This window comes from Pieris napi, chromosome 12 (genome assembly GCF_905475465.1).
Source record: "Pieris napi chromosome 12, ilPieNapi1.2, whole genome shotgun sequence".
Classification (NCBI taxonomy): domain Eukaryota; kingdom Metazoa; phylum Arthropoda; class Insecta; order Lepidoptera; family Pieridae; genus Pieris; species Pieris napi.
The window spans coordinates 12409057-12421549 of NC_062245.1; the positions used below are offsets into that span (position 1 = coordinate 12409057).

Consider the following 12493-nt stretch of genomic DNA (forward strand, 5'->3'; position numbering starts at 1 on the left):
AGCACAAATTTAAATACTATTCACTTTCAAGAACACGTTCCGACACGACGCAAAACAAATGACATCTATTTATAAAAAAACATATTATGTAATTACTTCTTAATTATTATTATATCTACCTGCCAGTATTACTCCCTTGGAAAACCAAGGAAAATACGTTATCACTATTTATTGAACACTCCTATATCATGATTTAATGTCAATTGTAAATGAACTGGCTCTCACGTATTCTTCTTGTACGGTTCTGGGTCATCGGGGTGTTTTAAATAATAGAGGATTTTAGTTTTAATCTATATTAACCACTCGCGTACCACAATATAAGCGAAACAATGGAATGTAAATTGATATGTAAAAAGTGTTCTTAAGTCATTCACCATTTACTTTCCCAGAGTAGTAGAGACATAATCATTATAATTCGAGTTCATTTACGAACCGCGCTTTTTGAGCACATTCATATATTAATGTTCTTATTACGTATATTTCTCCAGAACGTAGGTACTTCCGTTAATAATAATAAAGCCACTTTAATTCCATATTGTTAAAAACTTCATATCAAATGGGTGTTAGTTTTTTTAATCTTGTGTATTTTGCGAGTTAAAATTCTGATTATTCGAAGATTCCTAAACTGGGAATTACTCGTATATAAGCGGCAAAACGCTCAATCGATCGCAATTACTTTGAACAGAATTCTGTCTCAGTTTGAGACGAAAATAGAGGACTGAAGTCATGCCAAAATAAGTTTAAAAGCTTTTAAGCGTTTCATTATATTTTTGTATTCTATAAAAGTCTTAGAATATTTGCAAAGTCATCATTTCGTTGATTTACCAGTGCTTTCACCTGGTTTCCTAAATTATACATTTCCAACATTTTGTCATTTTTCTTTGTCGCAATTCGATCCCGACTACAACTGCAAAGCTGCTGCTGGCAGTACCGGTACTGCTGCTTTACGACAGTCCATAAATAATACTCAATTTTAATAATATAAGTTGTAGATCTAATTTTAAAAAAATATAAATATTTAAAGCACCCCATTTAATAATAAATAACATTTATTTCCAACAAAGAAATATAAAGTATTTACTTAACCTACATAGTAAAAATTTATTAATATGAAATTAAAACAAATTTAATAAGTTTGTTCCCTGTGGCAGTGCACCTTTAACGCTGGCAGGATTTCCTCGCTGTATTGCGATACTTATTCGTTGAGCGAGCAACACCATCTCTGTCGACACCGGTACTATCAACCAGGCGCCAACCTAAATCTTTAAATAGCACCTGTGCACTTGAACCCTACAGCCCAAGAGTCTCTACTCTCTCATATTTGAGCTTGCTCTGCGGCTGCGCCAGCTTATTTGCGTCTCCGAGGTGAGACGGGGCTAACTTGTCCACACAAGTAGAATCCCATATCAAAGCCCGTCTCATCCTACAAGTAGTGGATTGTTCATATAACCTTTTATTTATATTAAAAGTACTAAATTAGGTTTAAACACATTTATTCTCATAACAGATAATAGTCACTTATAAGAACTTATATACTAAAGATACAATTTATTACGTCGTGGGTCATTGAAGAGCTTCAAGGATGAATTAGCGAAGTAGAATTTGAGTGGACTTTCATTTACGTAGAACTGGGATTACTCAAGAGATGGTCTTTTAGTCTTAATTTAAATATTGCCAGGCTGTCTGCACTTTTTATATTTTGTGGAAGTCTATTATACCGCAGTACTCCCCCAGCGCTCAATATTTTTTACCGTAATTGGTTCTAAACTTAGGTAGAATTAGATTGTGAGGGCATAGTGAACTGCGCTGCTGAATTTGATTTACTTTAGTGAAAGTTATGTTAGTGTGTATATAGTCATTTAGAATTTTGTAGATTAATAAGTTGGTATTGTTAAATTGATTATTTTTAGTCTGAAATTTGGTATTATTCTACTATAAACCCTGTATTTAAGCACATTTTTCCTTTTCAGCGTTACTAAGCGCCCTATTCAGGTCGACGGACCTCGTGCCCTCAGACGTGGTCGCCGGCTGTGTCCTATTAAGGGTAAGACAGAAGCGCGAAACGCGAGAAATGCGACGAATACAAATGCTGAACGACGAAGAACCAATATACACTACGGATGTGAACAAAGTGTTCTCTGAAACACCGCCTTGGATGAATTTAGATCACGCGCTGCACTATTTAAGGCTTTCAATTGCCGCCTACGGATGGCCGTACGTACTTTATCGGCATTGTTTCACGGGATTCTGCAAGTTGGCACGCCACTTGACCTGTTGCTGCTGTAGGTGAGTTTACTTTAATAAAATAATTAGAATGACGTAATTTTTTTTTCAACAGGGCAAACGGGCAGGAGGCTCATCTGTTGTTAAATGATATCACCATACATATCAGTGTCCAAACTCAATGCCGGAGGGCTCCCGAGTGCGTTGCCGGCGTTGTTTAAATCTAGAAAGTGTAGACACAATCTTTTAACCGACGCTTATTATATACGCCATTAAATTTTGGCAAAATGTGCAATTATTATCAAAATTTAATTATGGCAAGAAAAGTAACTTTCGTGAAAGTTTAAACGAAGCATGAACGCGGTAAATATCGTTGACACATAAAATCCTTTACTCGCGTAAATGTAAATAAATCATGTCAGCATTTGAAACTAAATTTCTCCGAAACTGCTGTATGGAAAACTTTGTGTATATGTTGGTCTGAGATATAGTAAACTTATTCTACCTTTAAAAGCTATGAGCCCACCAAAAATCTTTTTAAAACGATTGTTTTATGATTTCAATTTAAAAATACAAAAACCATAATTATTACCATTTTTTGATAATAATCTTCAACTTTCAGTAGTCGATAACTAGAAATGGTAAAAGTAATAAGTAATAACACTGGAAATATATATTTCTCGACTCAATTTAAAAAAAAACTGGTACTTTACCTGAACAACAACTTTAATTTGGCTTTGATATCCTATTCACCAGTAATTAGTAAACAATCAACAAATGCTGGAACGTAAGAAGCACTCCATGATCAATATAAATAATATAAGAAATTCGCATTTGTATCCGAAAAAGAAACCTTTTTTTAATACATTAAACCTTCTTTCATTTGATAACACACAAATAAAGTATTTACAATATTATGAACCTACATAGAGCCACATTGAATAATTTAATTAACATTATATTATTTTAAAGTTAAATAAAACTCGAGTGCTGTACAGCATTCGTACACAAATATTGAGTAATAATAAAAGTATACTTTCAGGCCAAAGAATACAATTGTGTCAGACGACAACTGCTGTCTCTGCCACTTTGCTGGAGTCAAATACATGTCCAAACTTTCTGCTGATGACATCATTTTTGCATCATTCAACAACAGTGTTTTCGAAGTAAGTTCACAAGCAAATGCCTCAAAATTAAGCTTTTGTTAGGCTCAACGTTCTATCGCATACAATATGTCTCTAGTCGCCCAAAAGTCTGCAAAAATACTATTAAAATAGTTTTATATTTTACGACGTTTTTATCAATAGTTTGTCATGCTTGTGCGGGTAGACCTATTGTTTTTCACAGGAATCATATCCCGATACAAAGCATTTTCGTTTCGTTTGTATTCAAACCCAGGGATGTCTAAGATGCTATGATTTAATTGAAATAATTGAGGAAATAAACAAGAACTGAGCTCAATTAAAACAGACTGTTTTTCTTAACTTTTTATACAGTTATTATATGATTTGGATAAAGATACGTAAGCGGTCCCTATGTAAATGATTTTATCTCATATGTTATGATTCTTATAGGCCTGAAGGAACAGTTAAACCAGTTATAGATATGAATATTTTTAATACCTGTTGTCAGTACATAAACGAGAAAACACAAATATTTAATGATGTGATACTATTATTAATTTCACTCATAATATAGCTTTCTATTCGTGAAAGAAGTTTTAAAATCATTACATTACTTTCGAATTTTATATACTGTTTTTAGTTTTGAGTTAAATATAAAATTATTCGTGTTAATTCAACTAAAATGTCCAAAAAATGTAATACATGAAATGCTAATCAGTAGAACCTTTGACCTCCAGTTAAAAGTCAATTGTCTGACCATTGACCCACGTATAAAACTTACAGAGCGTAACAAAATCGCTTTTCATTGTATTTGTACGCAATCTTAAAAACTACACAACTAAATTAGATTCATTTTCAAATAGACAGAGTGGATCAAGAGAACTTTTAAAAGTATAATTATGTAAAAGAGTTTTGTAATTAACTGTAGTAATTATCAGCGTGCGACGCTCATCCTTGAGGTCATAGGTTCGATCCCCGGCGGTGCACCAATGGACTTTCTTTCTATGTGCGATCGAACGGCGAAGGAAAACATCGTGAGGAAGCCGGCTTGCCTTAAAACCAAAAAGTCGACGGCGGGTGTCAGGCACAGGAGGCTGATCAACTACTTAGCTATTAGATTGACAAATGATCATGAAACAGATCCAGAAATCTGTTTTAGTAATCATACAATAGTTATTTTTATGAATATTTTTTAATTCTCTGTCTGCTATTAATGTTAGTTATTCCGTCAAGTAGTTTAAAACTGCCGATACCCTGTTTTTCATAAAGTGATAGAAAGAAAAAAAAATAAACTTTATTTTACTCAATAAAAAATATATTTAGGTAAAAAGAAAGTGCACTAGCCCCCACACTAGGATTCCCTGTGTTGTGTCTCTTCCATTAACATGTTAACGGTACTTGACAATAATTTCTACATTTTATAATTAAACTATTGTTATGTATGTACATGTATAATGATAAAAACGTGTTTTAAACCTTTATTTATCTTGTAAATCCTCGGCTCGTTCTTCACTCTTCGGCGCTTATAACAAACTTTCGCATTAAAACAAAGTGTTTGCTTAAAAGTTTAATTTATTTGAAACGTTTATTCAATTCAAAATTCAATTAATTTAAATTGGATCGCTCGTTTGGTCATACATTTGGTATCCTGTTCACATTTAAAATTAATTAACAAGTAAATTAATATAGTAATTAGTGATTTAATTTGTCCGAAATCTATTTATTACAATGCATGATTAAGGCTTTACGTAAGATGCATTCAAATTCTAAATGTTTCTTGTTGGTTTAGTAATAGGTTTACTAACAACTGTCAGAGACGTTTAATTGATAAAATTGTTTGCAATGGTACATTGATTATGACGAAACTCAGTACTACAGATTATGTAGCGGATTTTAAGAAACAAAATCGAGTAGGTTTTTTGATTTACGGGAGTCACAGTTAGCGCAAAGTGTATGAATATTTCCTTAACATGTTAAAGCTTCTGTTTGGATATGTGGTGGACATATATTTACTAAATTACCTAACATTTGATAACATTAACCTTCTTATAAAGTAGGTCCCTTTGCACTCTTGAAGTACTTTCGTCCCTTTTGACAAAAACTAATATAAAAGACCAACTTTTAAATACGACATTTTAAGTAGAAATGGTTATATTCGACTCATGAGTCAATTGTCAATTGACCTAACAATATAATATTTTGTATTGCGGTGTTTTTGTTATAACGATTATCCGGTAAACAATATAGCGAGGCAATTGTTATCATATACAGTAATAATGAGCGATGACCCTGAGCGCGCTTCCTCAAACATTATTTTGTAATTTTTTGTATGATTTTGAAGCGATTTTATCTGCGTTGTCTGTGATAGATTAAAATCTTAGCTTTTTGTGACTTATATTACTGTCTTAAAGTCTTCGATAATATCGCGAGAAAGATTATAATGTTCGTGAATAGTTTAATAACAATGATTTTAATAATAATAATAATGATATTATATATATATATAAACTAACAGTACAAAAGATACCAAAAAACCACTAAAGGTTCACTTTAACCTTGGCGCCTGAGGGGCTACACCACAGAACAAATTTTAAATTCCTTGTAAACGAAAGAGTTAGTACAAAAAACTAAACGAAAACATTACAACAAACAGAGAGAAAAAAACCTTCTAGTCCAAACGTTTCAATTGGGAATAAAGAGGATAGACTACGAGTATACACATAGTAATCATGTTCATCAAAAACCTACAGACTAGGAAACCACCGCCAAGTTTAGATTTATCCTGCCAAATTATAACAGCTAAAATGCATTTACTAAATTGACTCATGTTTAGTCTAGTAATTCATTTAGCAATGTTCAGAGCGGCACTCAGTAGCTATAGGGAAAGCTAAGCTTTAAAATTAAACCTCACCGATCGATATACTAATACATATATTGTAAATAATGGAGCAGCATCAAAGATTTTTACTCGTGTTTTTTTTTACTTGTGGAAATGCATTACGCATAGCCTACCGCTGCGCGGCCGTTGCGTCCGCCTCGCCACGCCCATTATTAGTTTGTGACGATACTTGACAGCAAGTACTCTTCACAGACCGAGCCATTCGCTTTTAGTAACAGCTAGGGGAGATAGGGTCCAGTATTTGCAGGGATGGATGACCATCCCTTTTTTTGTTCGTGTATATACGTAAGTTGTCTTCAGAGTTATACCCTAAGAACTGCCCCGATTTATAGAAGCAGCGTGACTTCAAAAAAAACCGTCCCCTTGAAAGCAATACACGGTAGTGATTAACTTCTAGTAAGGCGATTTAGTTTATTTCTAATTGTATAATTATTCTTCTTAATTAATTCTTATATTTTTTGTTAAAATTTGGATATGTTGCTAATTAATATATCTTTTACAGCTTCCATTCTGTGTGATCGTGGACCATGAACGTGAGAGTATAGTGGTTGCTATCCGCGGCTCGATATCACTCAGTGATATCTTCACCGACTTCACAGCAGGTTCCGAGCGGTTCGAAGCTGATGGTAATTTTTTTATACTTATTGCAATTATTCCTTATTGTTAAATATTACTTTAAATATTTCTTCTTTCCTTCAATTTTTTCATCTCGAAATGAATGGTATTCCATCATTTATAAAATAACAATTACTTATATATATATAACAGGGAGCAAACGGGCAGGAGGCTCACATTTTAAGTGATAGAGAGGGCTCGCAAGTGTGTGGCCTGCCTTTTACACGAAAAATTTATTATGTAATTTTATATTCGATCTCCCGAAATATTCTTGACAAGAAATCTCATAATTATTATCGTTTACCAATTGAAATATTGTTTTTAATTTGATCTTGATTCTCTAGGTTTACCTGAAGGCACTGCGGCCCACAAGGGGATGTCTATGGGAGCTGCGAAAATGCTGCGACGACTAAACCCAGTTCTTGATCGAGCTTTTCAACAGTTTCCGCATTATGACCTAGTTCTTACAGGTTAGTTCTTAACATGGAAACCACGTTAGTAACATTGGTCCACGTTTTATAAGGCCGACATACAATTATTAATTATTATATTTAAAAGCTTAATTAGGCAAAACTTAACTCTAGTTTCGAGAATCAATCTTATTTCCAAATATACACCTTCAGAACACCGTGCCAGTATGGCATATGTAACTCAGAGATAATATAGAATCTTATAGTTAACAAATTTGTATAAATCTTTCGTCTTTTTTAATATTAAGTTATGTTAAAAATCCCAGACTTATATAACATATTAAGACATAGTTACTATCAGAGCGTATCAAATTATTTAATTATTATGTTAGAATAAAATAAGTATAAAGGGTAATAATTCATAAGCATAATTTACGGCCAGGCTGTACTTAATAATATTTTTAAACGGAAATAATTCCGAATTTATCACCTACGTTTCGAGTGTCTTAGTATTAATTATTAATGAAACAGCTTCGTTAATTAGACAGATAACTATGTCTATTAATCTAAGGTTATCAACGCCATCTACACTCGTGAAGTCAATTTCCGTAATTTAAAAAAAAAATTGATTTTATTGATAAAAGCTTCCCAACGCTCGGCACACTAATACATATCCTATTTTTCTGTTACTCTTATAAAAACAATAAAGACACATCAACTTATATACATAATGTTATAAGCATTTGTATCTTGTATCTTTTTTTTACCAAACGCCTATAGAAAACTAGCTCCATCAGTATATATATCCTTTGCTATATTGAGTAACATAATATTATGTCAAAAGAACCATTGTAACAAATTGTATTTCGTAACTATTGTTTCTTGAGTTTGTAGGCCTAATTCAAGGTTGTTAACCTGAGTTCTGCGAAATATAACAACTGTAGTTTCCTGTTCCTAAATTTAAGACGGCTTATTGGTGAAAGTCTTGGTTGTTTCAATTGCGAAGTTCTTATCCCGCCAATTAATGTGGCGAAATTCATTAAGATGTCAATTATTATATTTATTAGTCATAAAATTATTATTATAATGTTTACATATATACATAATGTATTGTTATTGTCATGAAAAAAATCGCTAGCTATTTAAAGTCAAAAGAGCTATAAAGGATATTAAATATTAAGCTATTACGATATAAAATATATTGTTAAGCTAAAGTAAAACGCCTTAATCTCAGAACTGCTTGGAATTTAACGAGTATTTTTGTGTCGGATAGTTAATTTATCTACGGATATTGACGGACGGAATAAATTTAAACAAAAGGATAAAAAAGACAGAAAATAAGAAAGAAAACCAAAGTTATTGATGCACTATAAACCAATGAAAGACAAATTTGCGCCCCATTATGTGTGGCAGAATATGCGAACTTACGATTGTACCACCTTACACATATTTGTACCATATTCTTGCAATAAATAAATTATTATTATTTCAGTATAAAATTTTAATTGTGAGTATCTTTTGAATGTTTCAAGGAAAAATGATTATTATTATTATAGACGGTTAAAACCGCAGGGCACTTTGATAATTACCATTTACCAACGCAATTATTCACAGGTCACAGCCTCGGCGCAGGAGTGGCCGTCTTGGTGGGGATTAAGTTGAGGCCGAGATATCCGCATTTGAAAGTGTTTGCATTTTCTACGCCAGGTTGGTAATTAGCATAATTTTTTTTGGTTGTGGTCGGAGGTATTAAATGTAATTAGCATGATTGTAAACATATGACATCATAAATATTTTCGTGGAATCAAATAGCACGGGGGAGTTTTTGTAGTTTCCATTGTAAAGTTTCTTTCGTTTAGAAATCAACTTAAAATACAATAACTCTTATTACTAAATAAACTATTGACGTTGTATATTTGTTACTTTATCTTCAAAATAACATCGTAAATAAATAAGTAGATACGTCTGTGATTAAAGGGGGTTTAAACTCAAATTGTATAAAGCTTTCAAAAGTTTATGATTATGAAACGTATATTTCAGAAACTTAAGACTTCTAAAACTTCTTCTAAGACGTCTTTTTTTAGTTCAATAAAAATAACTATCTACTTTAATAAAAAATAGGGGTTGATCTTAGAGGGTAGATGAAAATTAAGGGTTGTATGTATTTTTGAATGCGGTATCATAAAATTTTTTTGGGGTGGACTCACTTAGGGGTTTGAAAAATAGATGGTAGCCGATTCTCAGACTTACTTACAGAGAATACAGACTTACTTGAATATACATAAAAATTTCATAAGAATTGGTCGAGCCGTTTCAGAGGAGTATGGGAACATTGTGACACGAGAATTTCATATATTAGATAATAATAATTTGCTTCCGTAAAGATGTTTTGCTTTGACTTTGTTTATCTTCAATAACTCGTATACATAATTAATGGTTTAAAGTTTGAATTAAACCTTTATTGATTATAATAAGATAACTTGAACTTCGCCTTTGGTATGTCATATCCTTATTAGTTGAAAACAAAAAACATAGAAATGAGGAAAAATATGTAATTTATTATGTTAATTATGAATTACAAAAAACTTACGTATTAGCTAATATTGACCCGTTCTTTTTTCACGGATGTGATTTATATTATTACAATACAATATATAAAATGTCTCGTTTGTTTTTCTTACTTGAAATCGATGTTCTTTGCTTGGCTTTTATTTTATTATATATTGTGAACTGTGTCACTAATAATATATCTGTGACCGCGAAAGCAAGACTGATACATCTAACTATTCCAAAAGAAACCTTAAGCAAGAAAGATCCGATTACATTTTAAGAAAGTTCTAAGTAATGTTTCCAAACCCACTTTAAATACCTGTTAACTGAAGAAAAGTGTGTCTCAAATCTACTGAACTTGTTTGACGTTTATGATTGAACTTGAACTGTTCCTTAAGTTTAAATATGTATGTTAACGTAAAATTGTAAACACCGTTAGATTGTAATCTATCTCGCGAGATTATAAACTGTCGAAAGATTGTGAACCTCAGCTTACTGCTTACAATTTAACGTATTATTATTCGGTAGATTGTACTACACTTACTTAGTTATCATTCAAACTTCTTTGGTCAATTACAGATTAATTTTACTTTCCAACAATTTCATAAAACTTCCGAATAATAATACGTTAAATTGTAAGCAGTTCGTTGAGGTTCACAATCTTTCGACAGTTTATAATCTCGCGAGATAGATTACAATCTAACGGTGTTTACAATTTTACGTTAACATGTATATCTAAATTAAAAATTATATATCTTTCAAGCGTCGAAACAATTGTGGACAATATTTCACATACATTTTTGCAGTTGAAACTGATAACCACCTTTTGAAGTCGGATAAAATTTATTTCAGCGGGCTTAATAAGTCGAGAAGCAGCGCGCTACACGGAGAGTTTTGTCCTCACGGTGGGAGTTGGAGATGACCTGGTCATGAGGCTGAGCGTCCATAGTATAGAAAACCTGCGGACCAAAGTCATACAGACCATACACGCAACCAAATTACCTAAGGTATCAGACACTAAACTTTAAATTGTTATGTTCATAAAATAACAGTGGCGCTAGAACCCCTCTTTTCGTATCTGTTTCATTAATTTTCTTACAAGCAAGTTTCATCAACATCAGACAACTTTGTCAACAACAAATCAATTAAAATACAGATGTATTGTTGTACAAATGGAGAGACTCTATTCTGTAGCAAAAATACTTTCCAATGCCATTTTTTATCCTCTCTTATGTAGGTTTGGGTTTATGATATCGTGGATGTGTCGAGTTTATAATATGACAGTTTGTGCAAATAATAGAGCTGTCAAAAACGGCCATTATAGTATTGACTTCAAAGAATAAAAAAATTTCGTAAACTTTGTGCAGAAAATCCTAATACGAAAAAAACCTAAATCGTATTTCAGTATCGCATAATGCTGAATGGTTTCGGCTACGCGCTCTTCGGAGTACCAGCCCGGGACCTCGAGTCCACGTGGCGAAGGCCCGAGGACCTTGAAGCGAACCATTCCGATGACTCCACTGACGCACTGCTGACCCAGGGCGTCTCCACCGTGAGTGCTGTCAGTAAAACTCTTATTTCAGGTCTTGTGTGTTGTCGTCGTCATTGTTGTGACGTCATCATTGGGTTGTGATGTCATTGTGGAGGTAAGCATGATCATTGGTGGGCTTGGGTCCGGGATAATCAAACTGTAAAGCTCAGTAAATTTCACTTGAACACTTTCAAGGCCGTCTTTGTTTATACAATCTAAATCAAATACAAAATTATTGTTCCGTGATTAAATAAAAAGCTATATTTTTTTGAATTATAGAAAAAGTCACCACGTTATTTTATATACTTTTTAATTTATTATAGTTCAGCAAATCATATATAATGCTATATCTACAGTATATGTTACAAGCTATCTTTTATAAAATTCATGACAATTATGGTAAACATAAATGTTACAAAAAATTAAAAAGTAAAAATAAATAGATAATATTAAACTTCCAATTTTAGATTTTATCATTTTACAGGATTAAATATACAACAATTGCTTTATTACTTGTTTTATAAATTTATTTATTATTTTTTTGACATATAAATGTATCGAACAATGCGAAATCTTTAGTTTCTCTTCGGACCCAAGCCTTTTGTACTAATATTCAATCGCTCTCATACTTCGTTACGGTAAGTGATTATATGTTGTACCATATTAACACTTCCACAATACATTTTCCCATGTTTTTGAGTGTTTTTTTGTGTTTTAACATGTGTGTGTTTGCTTTACATTTGTTTAAAATTCAAATATATATTTCTAGAATTAAAAATCCATAAAAGTTCATAATATTTTAAGTTTGTGTGATTTCTTGATAGAAACTTCCAAAAAATAAAAATGACGCAACTTGTAAAATTATATGTTATATGTGTGTTTTATATATGTGGCTATTAAACATCAAGAATCCGTTTAATTCCAGGAGGCGGCACTAGTGTCAAGAAACGTGTTCACGCGGCGGTTTTCCACAGCCCGTCTCTTCACGCCTGGAAGGATATTACATATAGTTCGGCGCAAGCGCATGGGAATTGAAAAGTACGTATTGTGTAATACATAAAAATATAGGATATATCAGGCATAAAGTTAGTGTTTTTACTAAAGACCTCACTGACATTACTAAAGAGAAATAAGATTTCGC

General features: G+C 32.4%; 1 protein-coding gene across 5 annotated transcripts in view; it reads left to right on the forward strand.

The window, feature by feature from the left end:
• The window catches only part of LOC125054465 (diacylglycerol lipase-beta), a 55333-nt gene that overhangs the window by 39626 nt on the left and 3214 nt on the right, over window positions 1-12493 (forward strand). For 3 of the 5 annotated variants that reach the window (XM_047656383.1, XM_047656382.1, XM_047656385.1), the window contains exons 6-13: window positions 1971-2286; window positions 3266-3389; window positions 6749-6872; window positions 7206-7331; window positions 8886-8978; window positions 10674-10828; window positions 11227-11382; window positions 12278-12390. In XM_047656383.1, coding sequence (XP_047512339.1) covers window positions 1971-2286; window positions 3266-3389; window positions 6749-6872; window positions 7206-7331; window positions 8886-8978; window positions 10674-10828; window positions 11227-11382; window positions 12278-12390 — 1207 coding nt within the window. The remainder of the gene's footprint in view (window positions 1-1970; window positions 2287-3265; window positions 3390-6748; window positions 6873-7205; window positions 7332-8885; window positions 8979-10673; window positions 10829-11226; window positions 11383-12277; window positions 12391-12493) is intronic. The other 2 variants (XM_047656384.1, XM_047656386.1) reach the window with 1 other exon arrangement.